Source organism: Eleutherodactylus coqui, chromosome 6 (assembly GCF_035609145.1).
Source record: "Eleutherodactylus coqui strain aEleCoq1 chromosome 6, aEleCoq1.hap1, whole genome shotgun sequence".
Lineage (NCBI taxonomy): Eukaryota > Metazoa > Chordata > Amphibia > Anura > Eleutherodactylidae > Eleutherodactylus > Eleutherodactylus coqui.
The window spans coordinates 140,384,047-140,400,085 of NC_089842.1; the positions used below are offsets into that span (position 1 = coordinate 140,384,047).

Sequence of the window (16,039 nt, forward strand, 5' to 3'; positions counted from 1 at the left end):
TTCTTTAGAAGTGGACACATGTAGTTACAACTCCGTGTGGACCGACAGCATGGGTGGGTGCCAGGAAGCCACCGGCGGTACATAAATATATCCCATTGCATTGCCCATCACAGCTGAGGTAATAAATTCATGTTTAATGCAGGTGGGCTTCGGCCCACACTGCATGCCCCAGTCAGACTGGGGTTCTTCAGAACTGGACACATGCAGTTACAACTCCCTGTGGACCCACAGCATGGGTGGCTCCCTGGAACCCACCGGCGGTACATAAATATATCCTATTGCATTGCCCAACACAGCTGAGGTAATAATGTCATGTTTAATGCAGGTGGGCTTCGGCCCACACTGCATGCCCCAGTCAGACTGGGGTTCTTTAGAAGTGGACACATGTAGTTACAATTCCGTGTGGACCGACAGCATGGGTGGGTGCCAGGAAGCCACTGGCGGTACATAAATATATCCCATTGCATTGCCCATTACAGCTGAGGTAATAAATTCATGTTTAATGCAGGTGGGCTTCGGCCCACACTGCATGCCCCAGTCAGACTGGGGTTCTTTAGAAGTGGACACATGTAGTTACAACTCCGTGTGGACCGACAGCATGGGTGGCTCCCTGGAACCCACCGGCGGTACATAAATACATCCCATTGCAGTGCCCAACACAGCTGATGTAACATCAGCTGTAATGCAGGTGGGCTAAAAATTAATTTGATTACACTGTAGGCGAGGGCCCCCAAAAATTGGTGTACCAACAGTACTAATGTACCTCAAAAAAATTGCCCATGCCCAACCAAGAGGGCAGGTGAAACCCATTAATCGCTTTGGTTAATGTGGCTTAATTGGTAACTAGGCCAGGAGGCAGCCCAGTTAAAATAAAAATTGGTTGAGGTGAAAGTTTCAACGCTTTAATGAGAATTGAAAGGTCTAAAAATTGTTTACAAAAATTATATGACTGAGCCTTGTTGGCCTAAGAAAAATTGCCCGTTCGGCGTGATTATGTGAGGTTTCAGGAGGAGGAGCAGGAGGAGGAGGAGGAATATTATGCACAGATTGATGAAGCAGAAATGTCCCCGTTTTGGATGGTGAGAGAGAACGATGCTTCCATCCGCGGGTGCAGCCTACGTATTGCTTAGGTATCGCTGCTGTCCGCTGGTGGAGAAGAGAAGTCTAGGTAAATCCAGGCTTTGTTCATCTTGATGAGTGTTAGCCTGTCGGCACTGTCGGTTGACAGGCGGGTACGCTTATCTGTGATGATTCCCCCAGCCGCACTAAACACCCTCTCTGACAGGACGCTAGCCGCAGGACAAGCAAGCACCTCCAGGGCATACAGCGCGAGTTCAGGCCACGTGTCCAGCTTCGACACCCAGTAATCCGTAGTGGCCAGAATGCGTGTAACGCGAGGGTCACGAGAAAGGCATCCTAACATGAAGTCAGCCATGTGTGCCAGGGTACCTGTACGCAACACATGGCTGTCCTCACTAGGAAGATCACTTTCAGGATCCTCCTCCTCCTCCTCCTCTGGCCATACACGCTGAAAGGATGACAGGCAAGCAGCATGTGTACCCTCAGCAGTGGGCCAAGCTGTCTCTTCCCCCTCCTCCTCATTTTCCTCCTCCTCCTCAACGCGCTGAGATATAGACAGGAGGGTGCTCTGACTATCCAGCGACATACTGTCTTCCCCCGCCTCTGTTTTTGAGCGCAATGCGTCTGCCTTTATGCTTTGCAGGGAACTTCTCAAGAGGCATAGCAGAGGAATGGTGACGCTAATGATTGCAGCATCGCCGCTCACCATCTGGGTAGACTCCTCAAAGTTTCCAAGGACCTGGCAGATGTCTGCCAACCAGGCCCACTCTTCTGTAAAGAATTGAGGAGGCTGACTCCCACTGCGCCGCCCATGTTGGAGTTGGTATTCCACTATAGCTCTACACTGCTCATAGAGCCTGGCCAACATGTGGAGCGTAGAGTTCCACCGTGTGGGCACGTCGCACAGCAGTCGGTGCACTGGCAGATTAAACCGATGTTGCAGGGTGCGCAGGGTGGCAGCGTCCATGTGGGACTTGCGGAAATGTGCACAGAGCCGGCGCACCTTTCCGAGCAGGTCTGACAAGCGTGGGTAGCTTTTCAGAAAGCGCTGAACCACCAAATTAAAGACGTGGGCCAGGCATGGCACGTGCGTGAGGCTGCCGAGCTGCAGAGCCGCCACCAGGTTACGGCCGTTGTCACACACGACCATGCCCGGTTGGAGGCTCAGCGGCGCAAGCCAGCGGTCGGCCTGCTCTGTCAGACCCTGCAGCAGTTCGTGGGCCATGTGCCTCTTCTCTCCTAAGCTGAGTAGTTTCAGCACGGCCTGCTGACGCTTGCCCACCGCTGTGCTGCCGTGCCGCGTGACACCGACTGCTGGCGACGTGCTGCTGCTGACACATCTTGATTGCGAGACAGAGGTTGCGTAGGAGGAGGAGGAGGAGGGTGGTTTAGTGGAGGAAGCATACACCGCCGCAGATACCACCACCGGGCTGGGGCCCGCAATTCTGGGGGTGGGTAGGGCGTGAGCGGTCCCAGGCTCTGACTCTGTCCCAGCCTCCACTAAATTCACCCAATGTGCCGTCAGGGAGATATAGTGGCCCTGCCCGCCTGTGCTTGTCCACGTGTCCGTTGTTAAGTGGACCTTGGCAGTAACCGCGTTGGTGAGGGCGCGTACAATGTTGCGGGAGCCGTGGTCGTGCAGGGCTGGGACGGCACATCGGGAAAAGTAGTGGCGACCGGGAACTGAGTAGCGCGGGGCCGCCGCCGCCATCATACCTTTGAAAGCCTCCGTTTCCACAACCCTATACGGCAGCATCTCCAGGCTGATAAATTTGGCTATGTGCACGTTTAACGCTTGAGCGTGCGGGTGCGTGGCGGTGTACTTGCGCTTGCACTCCAACACTTGCGCTAGCAACGGCTGGACGGTGCGCTGAGAGACATTGGTGGATGGGGCCGAGGACAGCGGAGGTGAGGGTGTGGGTGCAGGCCAGGAGACGGTAGTGCCTGTGTCCTGAGAGGGGGGTTGTATCTCAGTGGCAGGTTGGGGCACAGGGCGAGAGGCAACGGTGCAAACCGGAGGCGGTAAACGGCCTTTGTCCCACCTTGTGGGGTGCTTGGCCATCATATGTCTGCGCATGCTGGTGGTGGTGGCTCCCCAGCTGATCTTGGCACGACAAAGGTTGCACACCACTGTTCGTCGGTCGTCTGCACTCTCAATGAAAAACTGCCAGACCTTTGAGCACCTCGGCCTCTGCAGGGTGGCATGGCGCGAGGGGGCGCTTTGGGAAACAGTTGGTGGATTATTCGGTCTAGCCCTGCCTCTACCCCTGGCCACCGCACTGCCTCTTCCAACCTGCCCTGCTGCTGCACTTGCCTCCCCCTCTGAAGACCTGTCCTCAGTAGGCGTAGCAAACCAGGTGGGGTCAGTCACCTCATCGTCCTGCTGCTCTTCCTCCGAATCCTCTGTGCGCTCCTCCCTCGGACTTACTCCAATTACTACTACCTGAGTGATAGACAACTGTGTCTCATCGTCATCGTCCTCCTCACCCACTGAAAGCTCTTGAGACAGTTGCCGGAAGTCCCCAGCCTCATCCCCCGGACCCCGGGAACTTTCCAAAGGTTGGGCATCGGTCACGACAAACTCCTCCAGTGGGAGAGGATTCGGAACCATTGCTGCCCATTCTGGGCAGGGGCCCGAGAACAGTTCCTGGGAGTCTGCCTGCTCCTCAGAATGTGTCATTGTAATGGAGTGAGGAGGCTGGGAGGAAGGAGGAGCAGCAGCCAGAGGATTAAGAGTTGCAGCAGTGGACGGCGCAGTATTCTGGGTGGTCGATAGATTGCTGGATGCACTTTCTGCCATCCACGACAGGACCTGCTCACACTGCTCATTTTCTAATAAAGGTCTACCGCGTGGACCCATTAATTGTGAGAGGAATGTGGGGACGCCAGAAACTTGCCTCTCTCCTAATCCCGCAGCAGTCGGCTGCGATACACCTGGATCAGGAGCTCGGCCTGTGCCCACACCCTGACTCGGGCCTCCGCGTCCTCGCCCGCGTCCACGTCCTCTAGGCCTACCCCTACCCCTCAGCATGCTGTATTACCAGTAGTGCAGAAACAGAACGCTGTAATTAAATGTGCTGCTTATTGGTCTGTGGTTGGAGGCTGACTTCGCTTACGGAACGCACAGCAGAGGCAGGAAAGAATTTTGCGCAAGCCTGCTGTAACACTTAGCTGGCTGCGTATGAATTAGGACTACTACCCCCAGCAGAGACGCAGTACAGTCAGGATGGTCACAGGCAGCCCAAATAGATTTTTTTCCCAAATTGTTTTGGAAAAGCCCACTGCCTATATAGACTGCATATGTCTTTCACTGTCCCTGCCTCACCACCACTACTGGCCCTGGACTATGTAAAATTACTGCAGACTGTTTCACTCTGGACAGGATGACAGCGGTGATGTAAGAGGCAACGCAGAGCCAGGAAAGAATTTTGCGCAAGCCTGCTGTAACACTTAGCTGGCTGCGTATGAATTAGGACAACTACCCCGAGCAGAGACGCAGTACAGTCAGGACGGTCACAGGCAGCCCAAATAGATTTTTTTTCCCAAATTTTTTTGGAAAAGCCCACTGCCTATATAGACTGGATATGTCTTTCACTGTCCCTGCCTCACCACCACTACTGGCCCTGGACTATGTAAAATTACTGCAGGACGCAATGCTCTGCACGGCCGATATACAAAAAAAAAATGTGCAACACTGCAAAAAGCAGCCTCAACAGTACTGCACACGGTCAGATGTGGCCCTAAGAAGGACCGTTGGGGTTCTTGAAGCCTAAAATCAATCCTAACACTCTCTCTATAGCAGCTCCGACATTAGCAGCACTTTCCCTGATCTCTGTCAGAATGCATCTGTGGCGAGCCGCGGGAGGGGCCGATTTATATACTCGGGTGACACCTGATCTCGCCAGCCACTCACTGCAGGGGGGTGGTATAGGGCTTGAACGTCGCAGGGGGAAGTTGTAATGCCTTCCCTGTCTTTCTATTGGCCAGAAAAGCACGCTAACGTCTCAGAGATGAAAGTGAAAGTAACTCGAACATCGCGTGGTGCTCGCCTCTAGTAACGAGCATCTCGAACACGCTAATACTCGAACGAGTATCAAGCTCGGACGAGTACGTTCGCTCATCTCTAGTCTTTACTCATAGCGTGGGCATGAGCAAAGACTGAAGGTGTATCAAAAATGCAACAGGTTAACTGCAACTTTAAAATCAATTGTATGATGATTAGATATTGGTGAATTGCACCTAACCGTAGAAATGCTGATCCATATTTTACATACTATGTAAGGGCTCCTTCCCACGGACTGATTTCCGCCACGTTGCCCGCAGCTATTAGGTTCTATTGAACCTAATATCTCAATGCTCACGGTGCGGAATTCCATCGCGGAATTCCGCACCGTGAAATCACCCGTCCTCACCCGCGGCATGCTCTATTTGCCGCGGGTGTACGCGCGGATGGCTTCCATTGCAGTCAATGGAAGCCCGTCCGTCACGCTATCTTCCGCTGTAGCACAGCGGAAGATAGCGTGATAACGCTTCCCCGCCCACCGCCAGCCGTGTCATATGACACGGCCGGCGCGTCATGTGACACTGTGGGGGTGTCATATGACGCGGCCGGCGCGTCACATGACGCTGTGGCGCATGCGCGCCGAAGCATCATGCGGGATGGAAGACTCCGGATCCGGAGGTAAGTATTGGGGTCTCTGGGGGGCGCCGCGTGAAGCCAGCTTAAGGCTAGAAAAAAAGGTTTGGTACCGTGTTGTTCTCAGTAAATACCCCTCTACTCATCTTGTCTGGTATTGTTTTAATTGCAAATCAGTCTCAAATTTCTGTGTGTAAGCATTTGTATTTAGGTCAAGAGGAGTGTCGTCTTTGCATTTGTATGTATATATGTGTGTATATATATATATATATATATATATATATATATATATATATATATATATTCTATCCCATCCAAATCAGTTTCATTAAGCCTGAGGAAGGGTCCATAGAAGATCCGAAAGTTCGCTATATATATATTTTTGTAGCGATTAAAAGGTATCCTATCTACAAGATTACTTGGTTTCTCCTACAGAGAACAATCACACAATCACACTAGGTTGAAAAAAGACATATATCCATCCAGTTCAGGCTATTAAACACCAATGTTGATTCAAAGGAAGTTTAAAAATCTCATGAGGTAGAAGACAAATTATCCTCATTTTAGGGTAAAAAACTTTCTTCCTGACTTCAATCTGGCAATCATAATAATCCCTAGATCTACAACTCTTCTGAAATAATCAGTGACTATAACATGTAATATTGTATCGCTTTTTATTGAGTTCACCATCACCACATCCTTGGGCAGAGAATTCCATAGTCTCACAGCTCTTGCAGTAAAGAACCCCATTCTATGTTGGTGTAGAAACTTTTGTGAAGTTTTTCTGGGGTCCTACACCACTGTGATACTATTTTAAAATTAAGTTCCTGTAATCAGCATACAATAGTCATTTTACAGGACATATGTTCCACACTGGCACGCAGGTCTTCTGATGCGAGTGTTGTGGACAGGAGGCCTAAGAGGGAGACAAGCGGAGGTGTAGCGCTCAGGCCAGCCATCTGCCGCACTTATCACCATACTCATAATATCCTGCTCACATTTTATCTCTGAGACACAGAGATTTTTGATCCAGGAGTGATAAAACTTCATGTCAAAGGGATGAAATCTTCAAGGCATCAGAGTTGGGAAGGAATTTTTTTCCGAGAAAAATAAGGGGTAAATTGGCTTTTGCCTCATTGCAATTTTTTGGCCTTCCTCTGGATGAACAAGGGGGGCGGAAACAGGCTGAACTGGATGAACAGCCTAACATACTATGTTACTACGTGTTTTATTAGCGGTCTCCCTTGTGCCCAAAGTCTGTAGTAATTGGGAAAGCTTATGAATTTTATCTTTTTTTAGTTTTGTGCCATGTGAGATGAATACACCCCTACTGAGAGTTCATTTTAAAGTCTCCCATTGAATTGGTGCTGATGTGGGATTGGATTGCTGGTCTACAACAAAATTTATTAATAGTAATTTCCGACATACATGCTGCATCTTTTAATAAATTATCATTAATACGTCAATTAGGGGTCTTATGGTTTGAGCTTCTGAAGCCCAAAGATCCGTAAACTGGGGTGTGGTCAAACGATAGGAAGACGTCCAAAGAACATCCCAGGTCTCCATCAAAGAGACTATGTGGGACAAAAAGATAATCCAACCTACCATATGAGTTGTGTGCAGAAGAGTGAAAACTTTAGTCTTTAGTGTTAGGTTGTAGTTTTCGCCATAAGTCGACTAACTGTAAACTTGGCATGGCCTTCGTCAGTCTGTGGTTTGCAGATCGTGAGACGGATGAACGGCCCATGGAAGTGTCCATATAAGGGTCAAGTGCCACGTTAAAATCCCCACCCAACTCAGCCAACACCTGGAGAACTCTGGATCCAAAAGTCTGTTCCTGATTTGGAAAATAGAGATTACCAATTGTTTATGAAGAACCAGAAATCAGGATTTGCAGGGAAACATACCTCCTGTCCTTATATATCTGTGGTGCTGGAAGTATAGGATTAAATGACTTGTGAAAGGCTATTAATACTCTACATACCTTATGTTTTGGGTGGAGGGCATGATACCAGGTCGAGTAGTATTTGTTATTACATCGAGAGGTTCCAGAAGCCACAAAGTGAGTCTCCTGTAAAATCATAATTTTCTTCCTATGAAATTTATATAGAATTTGCTATGTTTTTTTCTCGTTTACTGAGCCCTCTAGCATTATAAGTGCAAAAGGTCAGGGACGTCATGACATCTCAGTTGAAGAATGGACTAAAAAGGTTGACAGGCCTGTCCTATAGGAACACCAAGGGCAAGGAAGAAGGAGATAAATGAAAGAGGGGGAAGAGACAATGAGTAAGAAAAGGAGAAGTTAAGGAAGGAGAAACTTAGAACCCAAGAAGTAACTAAAACTTGAGGGCAATCCCAAACTAAAACTCCAAGCCGACTGATGTCTTGGCAACAGCAAATGTTGCAATCCCTAGGTTGGGAGGAAGAAGAGACGACATCCAGACCCCCAGCTCCATCTCAACCCTGGCATTTGAAAGTTAACCCTTTAGAGGGTATGTTGTAACTATTAGACTTCTGAAGAACATGAAAACATACACAGATAAATGGCACCATAAGGTGTGGATCACCCCAGGGCCTCCAGTATTGTTAGTAGACCCAGGGAAGTCAATAAAACAACTAAGCCAGGTAAAGTATCTGGTATGAAGCATAGTGCATCTACTAGATAAATAAATGTACAGTAATTATGCAGCAATCATAGAAATTTAAACATTTTCAACTCGGCAGCAGGATTAGCGTCGTTGTTGAGGGCGAGGAAGTTAGCCAGGTGTGCAGGCTTTCAAACCAGCCCCCATCTGGGACCCATAAGAGACCCAGGGACAAGGCTCCTCTAGCATTCCGCCTAGTCTCTGATCTAATAGCGTGCTATTTTTCCCTGGATGGCAAAGGGGGTGGGGCTGATGGCTTTGGCTAATCTGGAAGCAAAACCATAGGAAGTTCAAGTGTTAACAAAAACTTGGGAAGGTCTCCCGAGCCCCTAAACACAACCTATTTGCCATTCTTCCTGACTGTCAGCTATCTGCTATCTCCCTTTCCTTCAAGGCTGCAAGCACAGAGCTGTACAGTCCTTCTGACTATGTCAGAAAGGATAGTAAGTGAAGTGCCTTTAAATTTAATAGGCCCTTTTTCCCTAATTTTCTTCAAAATATCTTCCTTCTCCTTATAAAAGTGAATCCTACAGATCTCTCCCCCCGCCACCTCCACGCATGGTGCTCAGACGAGTAATCAATTACTCGAAAAGACCGATGCTCGCCCGAGCATCAGCCTTAAACAAGCGTGCTAGCTCATCTCTAATTACTATCTCTCCCTGCCTCCAATAGAGTTCATGATCTAATTTCTCTGTCTATCACACATTAAGGACAATTTTATTATGTTTGTGGAATGTGGGAGAAAACCTACAAAAATACGGGGATTAGATTCAAAATCCTAGGTTGGATTTGAACCCAGGACCCTAGTGCTGCAATGAATAATAATGCTAACTACTGTGAAGCCCATATATGCTAATATTAATGAGGAGAGATGTTTTTCTGCTTGAATTCTGTGTATAACGTAAAAATAATGTGGTGTTTTTGCTTTTCAACAGGTATTAGATTATTTATCAATGAATCAATCTTACCATCCGAAATTCAGGGAAAACGCCAGACAAAGATGGAGTTATCCAAAAATAAGAAGAAACTCTTTTTCATGGCCTGTATGTTTGTGTCACTCTTTGCCTTCGTTGTATTATACAGATTACAGCTACACACCCAATTTTTGACATTTTATGCTGATGTGCCTATATCCTTAATATGCCCAGAAACAGACAGAAAATTTTCTAACATAGAAAAGGATGTAGCAGACACTGATAGCAATTCATTAGCTGTTATATGCAGACATTCTAGAATATGGACTGTAAAACCAAATGGTAGGCTGGGAAATCACATGGGTCAATATGCTACATTATATGCCTTGGCCAAAGCAAATGGGCGTAAGGCTTTTATACTTCAAGAAATGCATAACTACTTAGCACCAATATTTAAAATATCGCTTCCCGTTTTACATAACAGCCTGGCAAGGCATGTCCCATTTACGGAATACTGGATACATGACTGGATGTCAGAGGAATATAATCACATTGAAGGCAGTTTTATTCAATTGACAGGCTATCCTTGTTCATGGACATTTTTTCATCATCTTCGGGAGGACATCCTTAAGGAATTTACAATCCATGACTATCTTAAGACTGAGGCCAACCGAGTTTTGGAAGGCCTAAAACGTTTTCGAAAAAATGTCACCTACATTGGGGTCCATGTAAGAAGAGGCGATTATGTGTCCCTCATGCCAAATATGTGGAAGGGTGTGATTGCAGACAAGGGTTACCTGGAGAAAGCCATGAATTATTTCCGACGTAAGTATAAAGAGCCAGTTTTTGTAGTGACCAGTAATGGAATGCAATGGTGTAAAGAGAACCTAGACAATTCAAAGGGAGATGTCTTCTTCTCTGGCGATGGCAATGAGTCTACTCCAGGCAAGGATTTTGCACTTCTGGTTAGTTGTAACCACACAATCATGACTATTGGGACATTTGGGTTCTGGGCGAGTTACCTAGTCGGAGGAGAAACCATTTACCTCACTAACTTTACACTTCCTGAATCGGAATTCTTAAAACTTTTCCATTACGATGCTGCATTCCTACCAGAGTGGATAGGGATTCCAGCTGATCTATCTCCACTAAAGCCCTGGAAAAACTGGAATTAAAGCCAAAACTGCCTATATCACATTCACTCATAGACTTGGTAACATATTTATTCAGGAGAAGAGATGCTAAACAATATATACATCAATATGTATATTGACAGAGCTAAAATTTTGTATAATTATTTTTTAATGTGAATTGGACTTTATTTGTCAGCTCTCTAAAACCTTATTCTCTATGGTCAAAATCTAACACATGCATATTTTTGTAAGATCTACTGCAAAGTCTATTCAAAGGGTAAATAGGAAACATCAGGTATTGACTCACTGAAAATGTTTAAATTTTTTAATGTATTAAATTAGTTGTATGGGATTGGAAAAACAAAACTTTTTTTTCTACTAGAACAACACCTCACCTGTCCATGGGTGTTTGTGGTATTGCAACTGTTGAAATGACGTGCCCTGAGTTGTAATCCCAAACACAATCTGTAGACAGGTGTGGCATTGTTTTTTTAAAGGAAGAAAAAAAACAAGTCTTTCTAATCCTGTACTATCCTTTTAACATACTACTGTTGCATTTCTATAACTTGCAATGCTATTCGGATATGTACCACAGTGATTGACTGATGTAATTCAGGACACATAGTAGAACAATGGCAGACACAAGAAATATGCATATAAACATTACCACTAGTGATGAGCGAGCATACTCACTAAGGGCAATTGCTTGAGCGAGCATTGCCCTTAGCGAGTACCTGCCCACTCGAGAGAAAAGGTTTGGATGCCGGCGGCGGGCAGGGAGCGGTGGGGAGGAACGGAGGGGAGATCTCTCTCTCCCCCGCTACCCCCTGCTTACTGCCGCAACTCACCTGTCACCCGCGCCGGCAGCCGAACCTTTACTCTCGAGCGGGCAGGTACTCGCTAAGGGCAATGCTCGATCGAGCAATTGCCCTTAGCGAGTATGCTCGCTCATCTCTAATTACCACCTTTTGATAGAAGTCGGTCTAAAAAGTGTCCAAGTCTGTATAATGCCATAATTTGAAGAAGATGATTTGAGTCAATTGCATGACCCCTTTGCTTTGCTGCAGATTTTCAATGCAGAATTTCTACCAAAATTCACAGCCCGTCCAATACATGTGAACGTGGCCTTATGCTTCTCCTCGTTTATTTTATATGCATTCGGGGGCAGATTTAGTGATGTCATTGCATCTAGACCTTGTCAAGAGGCTAATATTTGGGGTATTTTTGGCACATAATTTTGGATCACTTTTTATACCTATTTATGATGCACATCGCTTAATTAAGGGATATGGTTTGATGGGAAAGGGATACGGCTTATTAAGAAAGTGAATGTGGCTTAAATGCAACAACCTGTGAAAAATTGCACTAACATTTGAGTATAAAGTAAGCCAACCAATAGGTGGTATAAACTTTTGTCGGTGACATACGAGCGGATTCTGGCTGCATTTATGCATTCGTAATGTGGACAGGTGTCCCGGCTTGACTGCAGGTCTCCTGAACTGAACTCTCAGCATCATAGGAATCTACACATAAAGCATGGGGCGCATAAATGTGGCCGAAATACACTTCTATGTCACCAGCCTAAGGGCTTATTTTAATGAGCATATATTGGCCAGCATTTTCACGGTCGGCCGATATATGCTTCCATCTGAGCAGTCCCCCCTTCCCTCTCCCCCACTGACTCTCTGCTTCTTTCCGCCACTTCGGCATTTGCAATGGGAGGGGGCGTGGTGGGGGCAGAGCTAAGCTCCACTATGTCCCGCCCACTCCCATTGCTGGCTATGGACAAGGGGCGTGAGCTTAGCTGCGCCCCCATCTCACCCACTCCCATTGCAAACCACTCGGCGGGGAGGAGAGAAGCAGAGAGCTGGTGAAGGGGAGGGAAGGGGGAAACTGGTTAGATGAAAGCATATATCGTCCGGCCATGAAAATGCTTAAGTAAGCCCTAAAAGAGTACTCAAATTTATCATCCAGGATAAGCCACTGAGATAAATGCAGCACATTTTTAAAATGCCTAGTCGAAGTTTACAAAGTTTACATTGTTTAACTAATTTTGCCTAAAAAAAAAAAAAAATCAAAAACAGTGACGAGATCAAGATAATACAAAGTGTCACACAACCGCTTATAGTTTCCTAGGTAGCAGCCTAAGAGACTTTTCACACAAGATGGAATATTCTGCAGCAGCATTGTGGAATATGCGCTTCTGCAGAATATTCTGCCCCAAAATGTGCACTGCTAACTTGCAGATTTTGGCACAGAATTGAAAATCGCAGAATCCTGTCAGCGATTCCCATCAATATCCACAGTTAGCAGTGCGGATTTTGGTGTGGGATTCAGGGACGACATATTTCGTCTTGTATGAAAGGTTCAAATGCCAGTGAAAGGGCATGTGGTCTGTAAAAATGTACCCTATATATTGTATATTAAGAAGCCATATCATATCACAACACATGCAATTTAGAGCAGTGCCATGGTGGACCATCTTTTTGCACCCCTCTCTGAGGGCAGCATAATGTAGTGACAGTCACACGGATTACAGTGATATGTCTGCTGTGTGTATCAATGCAGTAGTTTTGGAGAAACTTGCCTTTTATGAGTAGCAGCACATGCATAGAGGACTACTTACAGTACTCCTGGATATTCATCAGTTGCAGGCTAGCTACACCCACCCTCCAGCCAGTGATTGACTGCTGTCTGCCCATCACTGTGCATAAAGAGCTGTCAGTCATTGGCTGGAGGGTGGGGTGGGTGTGGCTAAGCTGCAGCTCATGAATATGTGTCTGGCTTATACTAATATAATGCAAGTTTCTCCAAAACACCTGCACAGATCTACACTGCAGATATATCACTGTAATCAGTGTGGCAGGCATTACCTTGTTGTGCTCTCAGTGAGAGCTGCAGAAAGATAATGAAAGTCTCTTTAACCCCTTAGTGACGGAGCTTTTTTGCTTTTTTCTATTTTCGTTTTAAAAAATCGTAGCTTCTTTACTTATCCATCGATGTTGCTGTATGAGGGCTTCTTTTTTGCGGGACGAGTTGTGTTTTTCAATGGTGCTATTTAATGTACCATATAATGTACTGAAAAACTTTTAAAAAAATTCTAAGTGGAGAGAAATGGAGAAAAAAAACCCGACATTCCACCAATTTTCGGTGCGTCCTGTTTCTATGGCGCACAAACTGCAAAAAAATAACCCGATAACTTTATTCTATGGGTCAGTACGATTACTACGATACCAAACTTATATAGTTATTTTTTTTGCTGTACTACTTTTATTTTTTTTAAGATATTTAATTTTTTGAAATTATTTTCTGCGTCCATTTTCTGCGCACAATAACTTTTTTATTTTTCTGTTGACATAGTTATGTGAGGTCTCATTTTGTGCGGTACATCCTGACGTTTCCGTTGGTACCATTTTTGCATACAATTGACTTTTTGATCGCTTTTTATTACATTTTTTCTCGGTGATAGAATGACCAAAAAAGTGCCTTTTATGGCGTTCTTTTTTTTTTTTTTTCGAACCACGTTCACCGTGCGGGGTAAATAATACATTACTCTGATAGATCAGACTTTTATGAACGCAGTGATATCAAACGCGTAGTTTTGGTTTATTACTTTGATTTTTTTATTGCAAATATGGCAAAAGGGTTTTTATTTTTACTTTTATTACTTTTTTTTTTTAATAATTCGTAAAACCTTTTTGTTATTGTTACACTTTCTTTTAGTCCTCCTAGAGGACCACAACCAGCGATGCTTTGATCGCTCCTGCAGTATGACGTAATGCTATTGCCAGCGGGTGTCAGCTGTAATAAACAGTGGATGCTCGCGCTGTATGGAGGGAGATCGCGGTGCGATCTCCCTCCATACACGTCCTGCAACAGCAGGACGTAAAAACACTATAGGGCCGTCACTAAGGGGTTTAAATTCCTTGCAGGTTTTTTACAGCTGCATGTGCATAAGGTTTAGTTTTTTAATTCGTTGTGGAATCTCGGTATGGATCTGAGATAAACCTGCCATGTGTGAAGTGGCCTTAGTGGACGTAAGTGGGCTGCACCCAGGTATTACTAGGGAGTGCTATGAAGGGGCATTAGTCCCGTAAGGCTGCTGTCCTCTCTGAGCACTAGAAGTACAGTTTTCACAACAGTTTTGGAGACTTTTTGCAACAAGTTGCGTAAGATCCAGAAGGATCAAAATGTCAACACAAGTGTCACGTTTCTATATATCCTTTAAAGAACACTTGTATTCAAGTATGTAAATAAACTCCATGTTAAGATACAGGTGTTGTCTGAGAGCTCTGTGATTTCATCCACTACTCAAGTGGCCTTAGGGCAGAGTTTCCCAAAGTGTGCTCCGTGGAGCCCTTAGGGCCCAGTGAGTGATTGTCAGGGGCTCCGACAGAGGGTCTAGGTCCACGCTCTACTCACTGCTGTAGCGGGTCCTGTAATGAGCGTCTAGGACTTGTGGCAGCATAACAACATGGATCACATGAGCCAGCTCTGGTCATGGGATCTGCATTGTTATGCCGACGTGCACACTTATTTCCTCAGTACAGGCTGTCCGGACACCACTACAAGGGTGAGTAGAGTGGGGACTAAAGGGGGATTATAATAGGGGCAATTGGGACGACCGCCCTGGGCCCGAGACTCCATGGGGGCCCATGGCCATCCCAATCACTCCTTTTGTAATCTGCACTGCTAAACCTCTCCCTGCATCTGAAGAGCATATCAGCAATGGTAGACCCTAATACTACTGGAGCAGCAATGAGGGACCCTATTACTACTGGGACTGTAATGGGGGAGCCGATTACTATTGGGGCTACTATGGGGGTCACTATTACTACTCGGGCCACAATATAGGGGGGGTCACTATTACTGCTAGGGCCAATATAAGCGACTGAGGCTGCAATGCATTTGTGACTACAGCATAACATATGCTAAAAGAGTTGTCTGAAGAAAAGTGGAACTGCTACTTGTGTAGTAACGTCACAAGTCGCTTCATGGAAATGTGGCTGGTCATATCTAGGAGTGCTGTGATCCCTGTAGCTACACCACTGTACCTAAGGCTCCAAGGCCAAGGTTCAACTGTACCCTCTGTCAGTCGCCTTTTATGCAAACTACCATGCATGGAACGATATGAGCTATTGAAGTTAGGGCCCTCTTAATATTACTGTATATCTGGATACATGTATTTTAAATGCTTCTACCATTTAATGTCAGATGGTTTATATGTACAATTAGTGAATGTGTAACAATGATATGACATAGCAAACCCAGGTAACAACTCAGGACTGTTTTCATGAGGTTCAAATAAAGTCATTACAAAATGTGCCTTTGAAGAATATATGTTGTATGTTATGTAATAAATGTCTTTTTCCATGAATCAGTGTACGTGTATTTCTTAATGGGTTTCTTGGAATCCTTTCAGGACAAAATTCTGTCTCGGAACCAAAGCGAAGAGGGGGGGGGGGGGGGGGGGGGGTATATTACCTTTAGTTGATCTTCTCAGTCATCCCTCCATTCTGCCAGTTCAGGGCCCCGTTTTTAGGCGGCCTAGATGGCCACTGCCCTTTTCTAACTACCTAATACACACTGTGCACTGCTTTGTGATTGGCCAGTACTAATCGCATGAGCAGC

General features: G+C 45.9%; 1 protein-coding gene across 3 annotated transcripts in view; it reads left to right on the forward strand.

The window, feature by feature from the left end:
- LOC136632692 (galactoside alpha-(1,2)-fucosyltransferase 2-like) overlaps positions 1 to 15,785 on the forward strand; it is a 90,550-nt gene extending 74,765 nt beyond the window's left edge. For all 3 annotated transcript variants that reach the window (XM_066607744.1, XM_066607743.1, XM_066607742.1), the window contains exon 2: positions 9,297 to 15,785. In XM_066607744.1, coding sequence (XP_066463841.1) covers positions 9,362 to 10,450 — 1,089 coding nt within the window. In that variant the 5' untranslated portion in view covers positions 9,297 to 9,361 and the 3' untranslated portion in view covers positions 10,451 to 15,785. The remainder of the gene's footprint in view (positions 1 to 9,296) is intronic.
- The last annotated feature ends 254 nt before the right edge of the window (positions 15,786 to 16,039 follow it).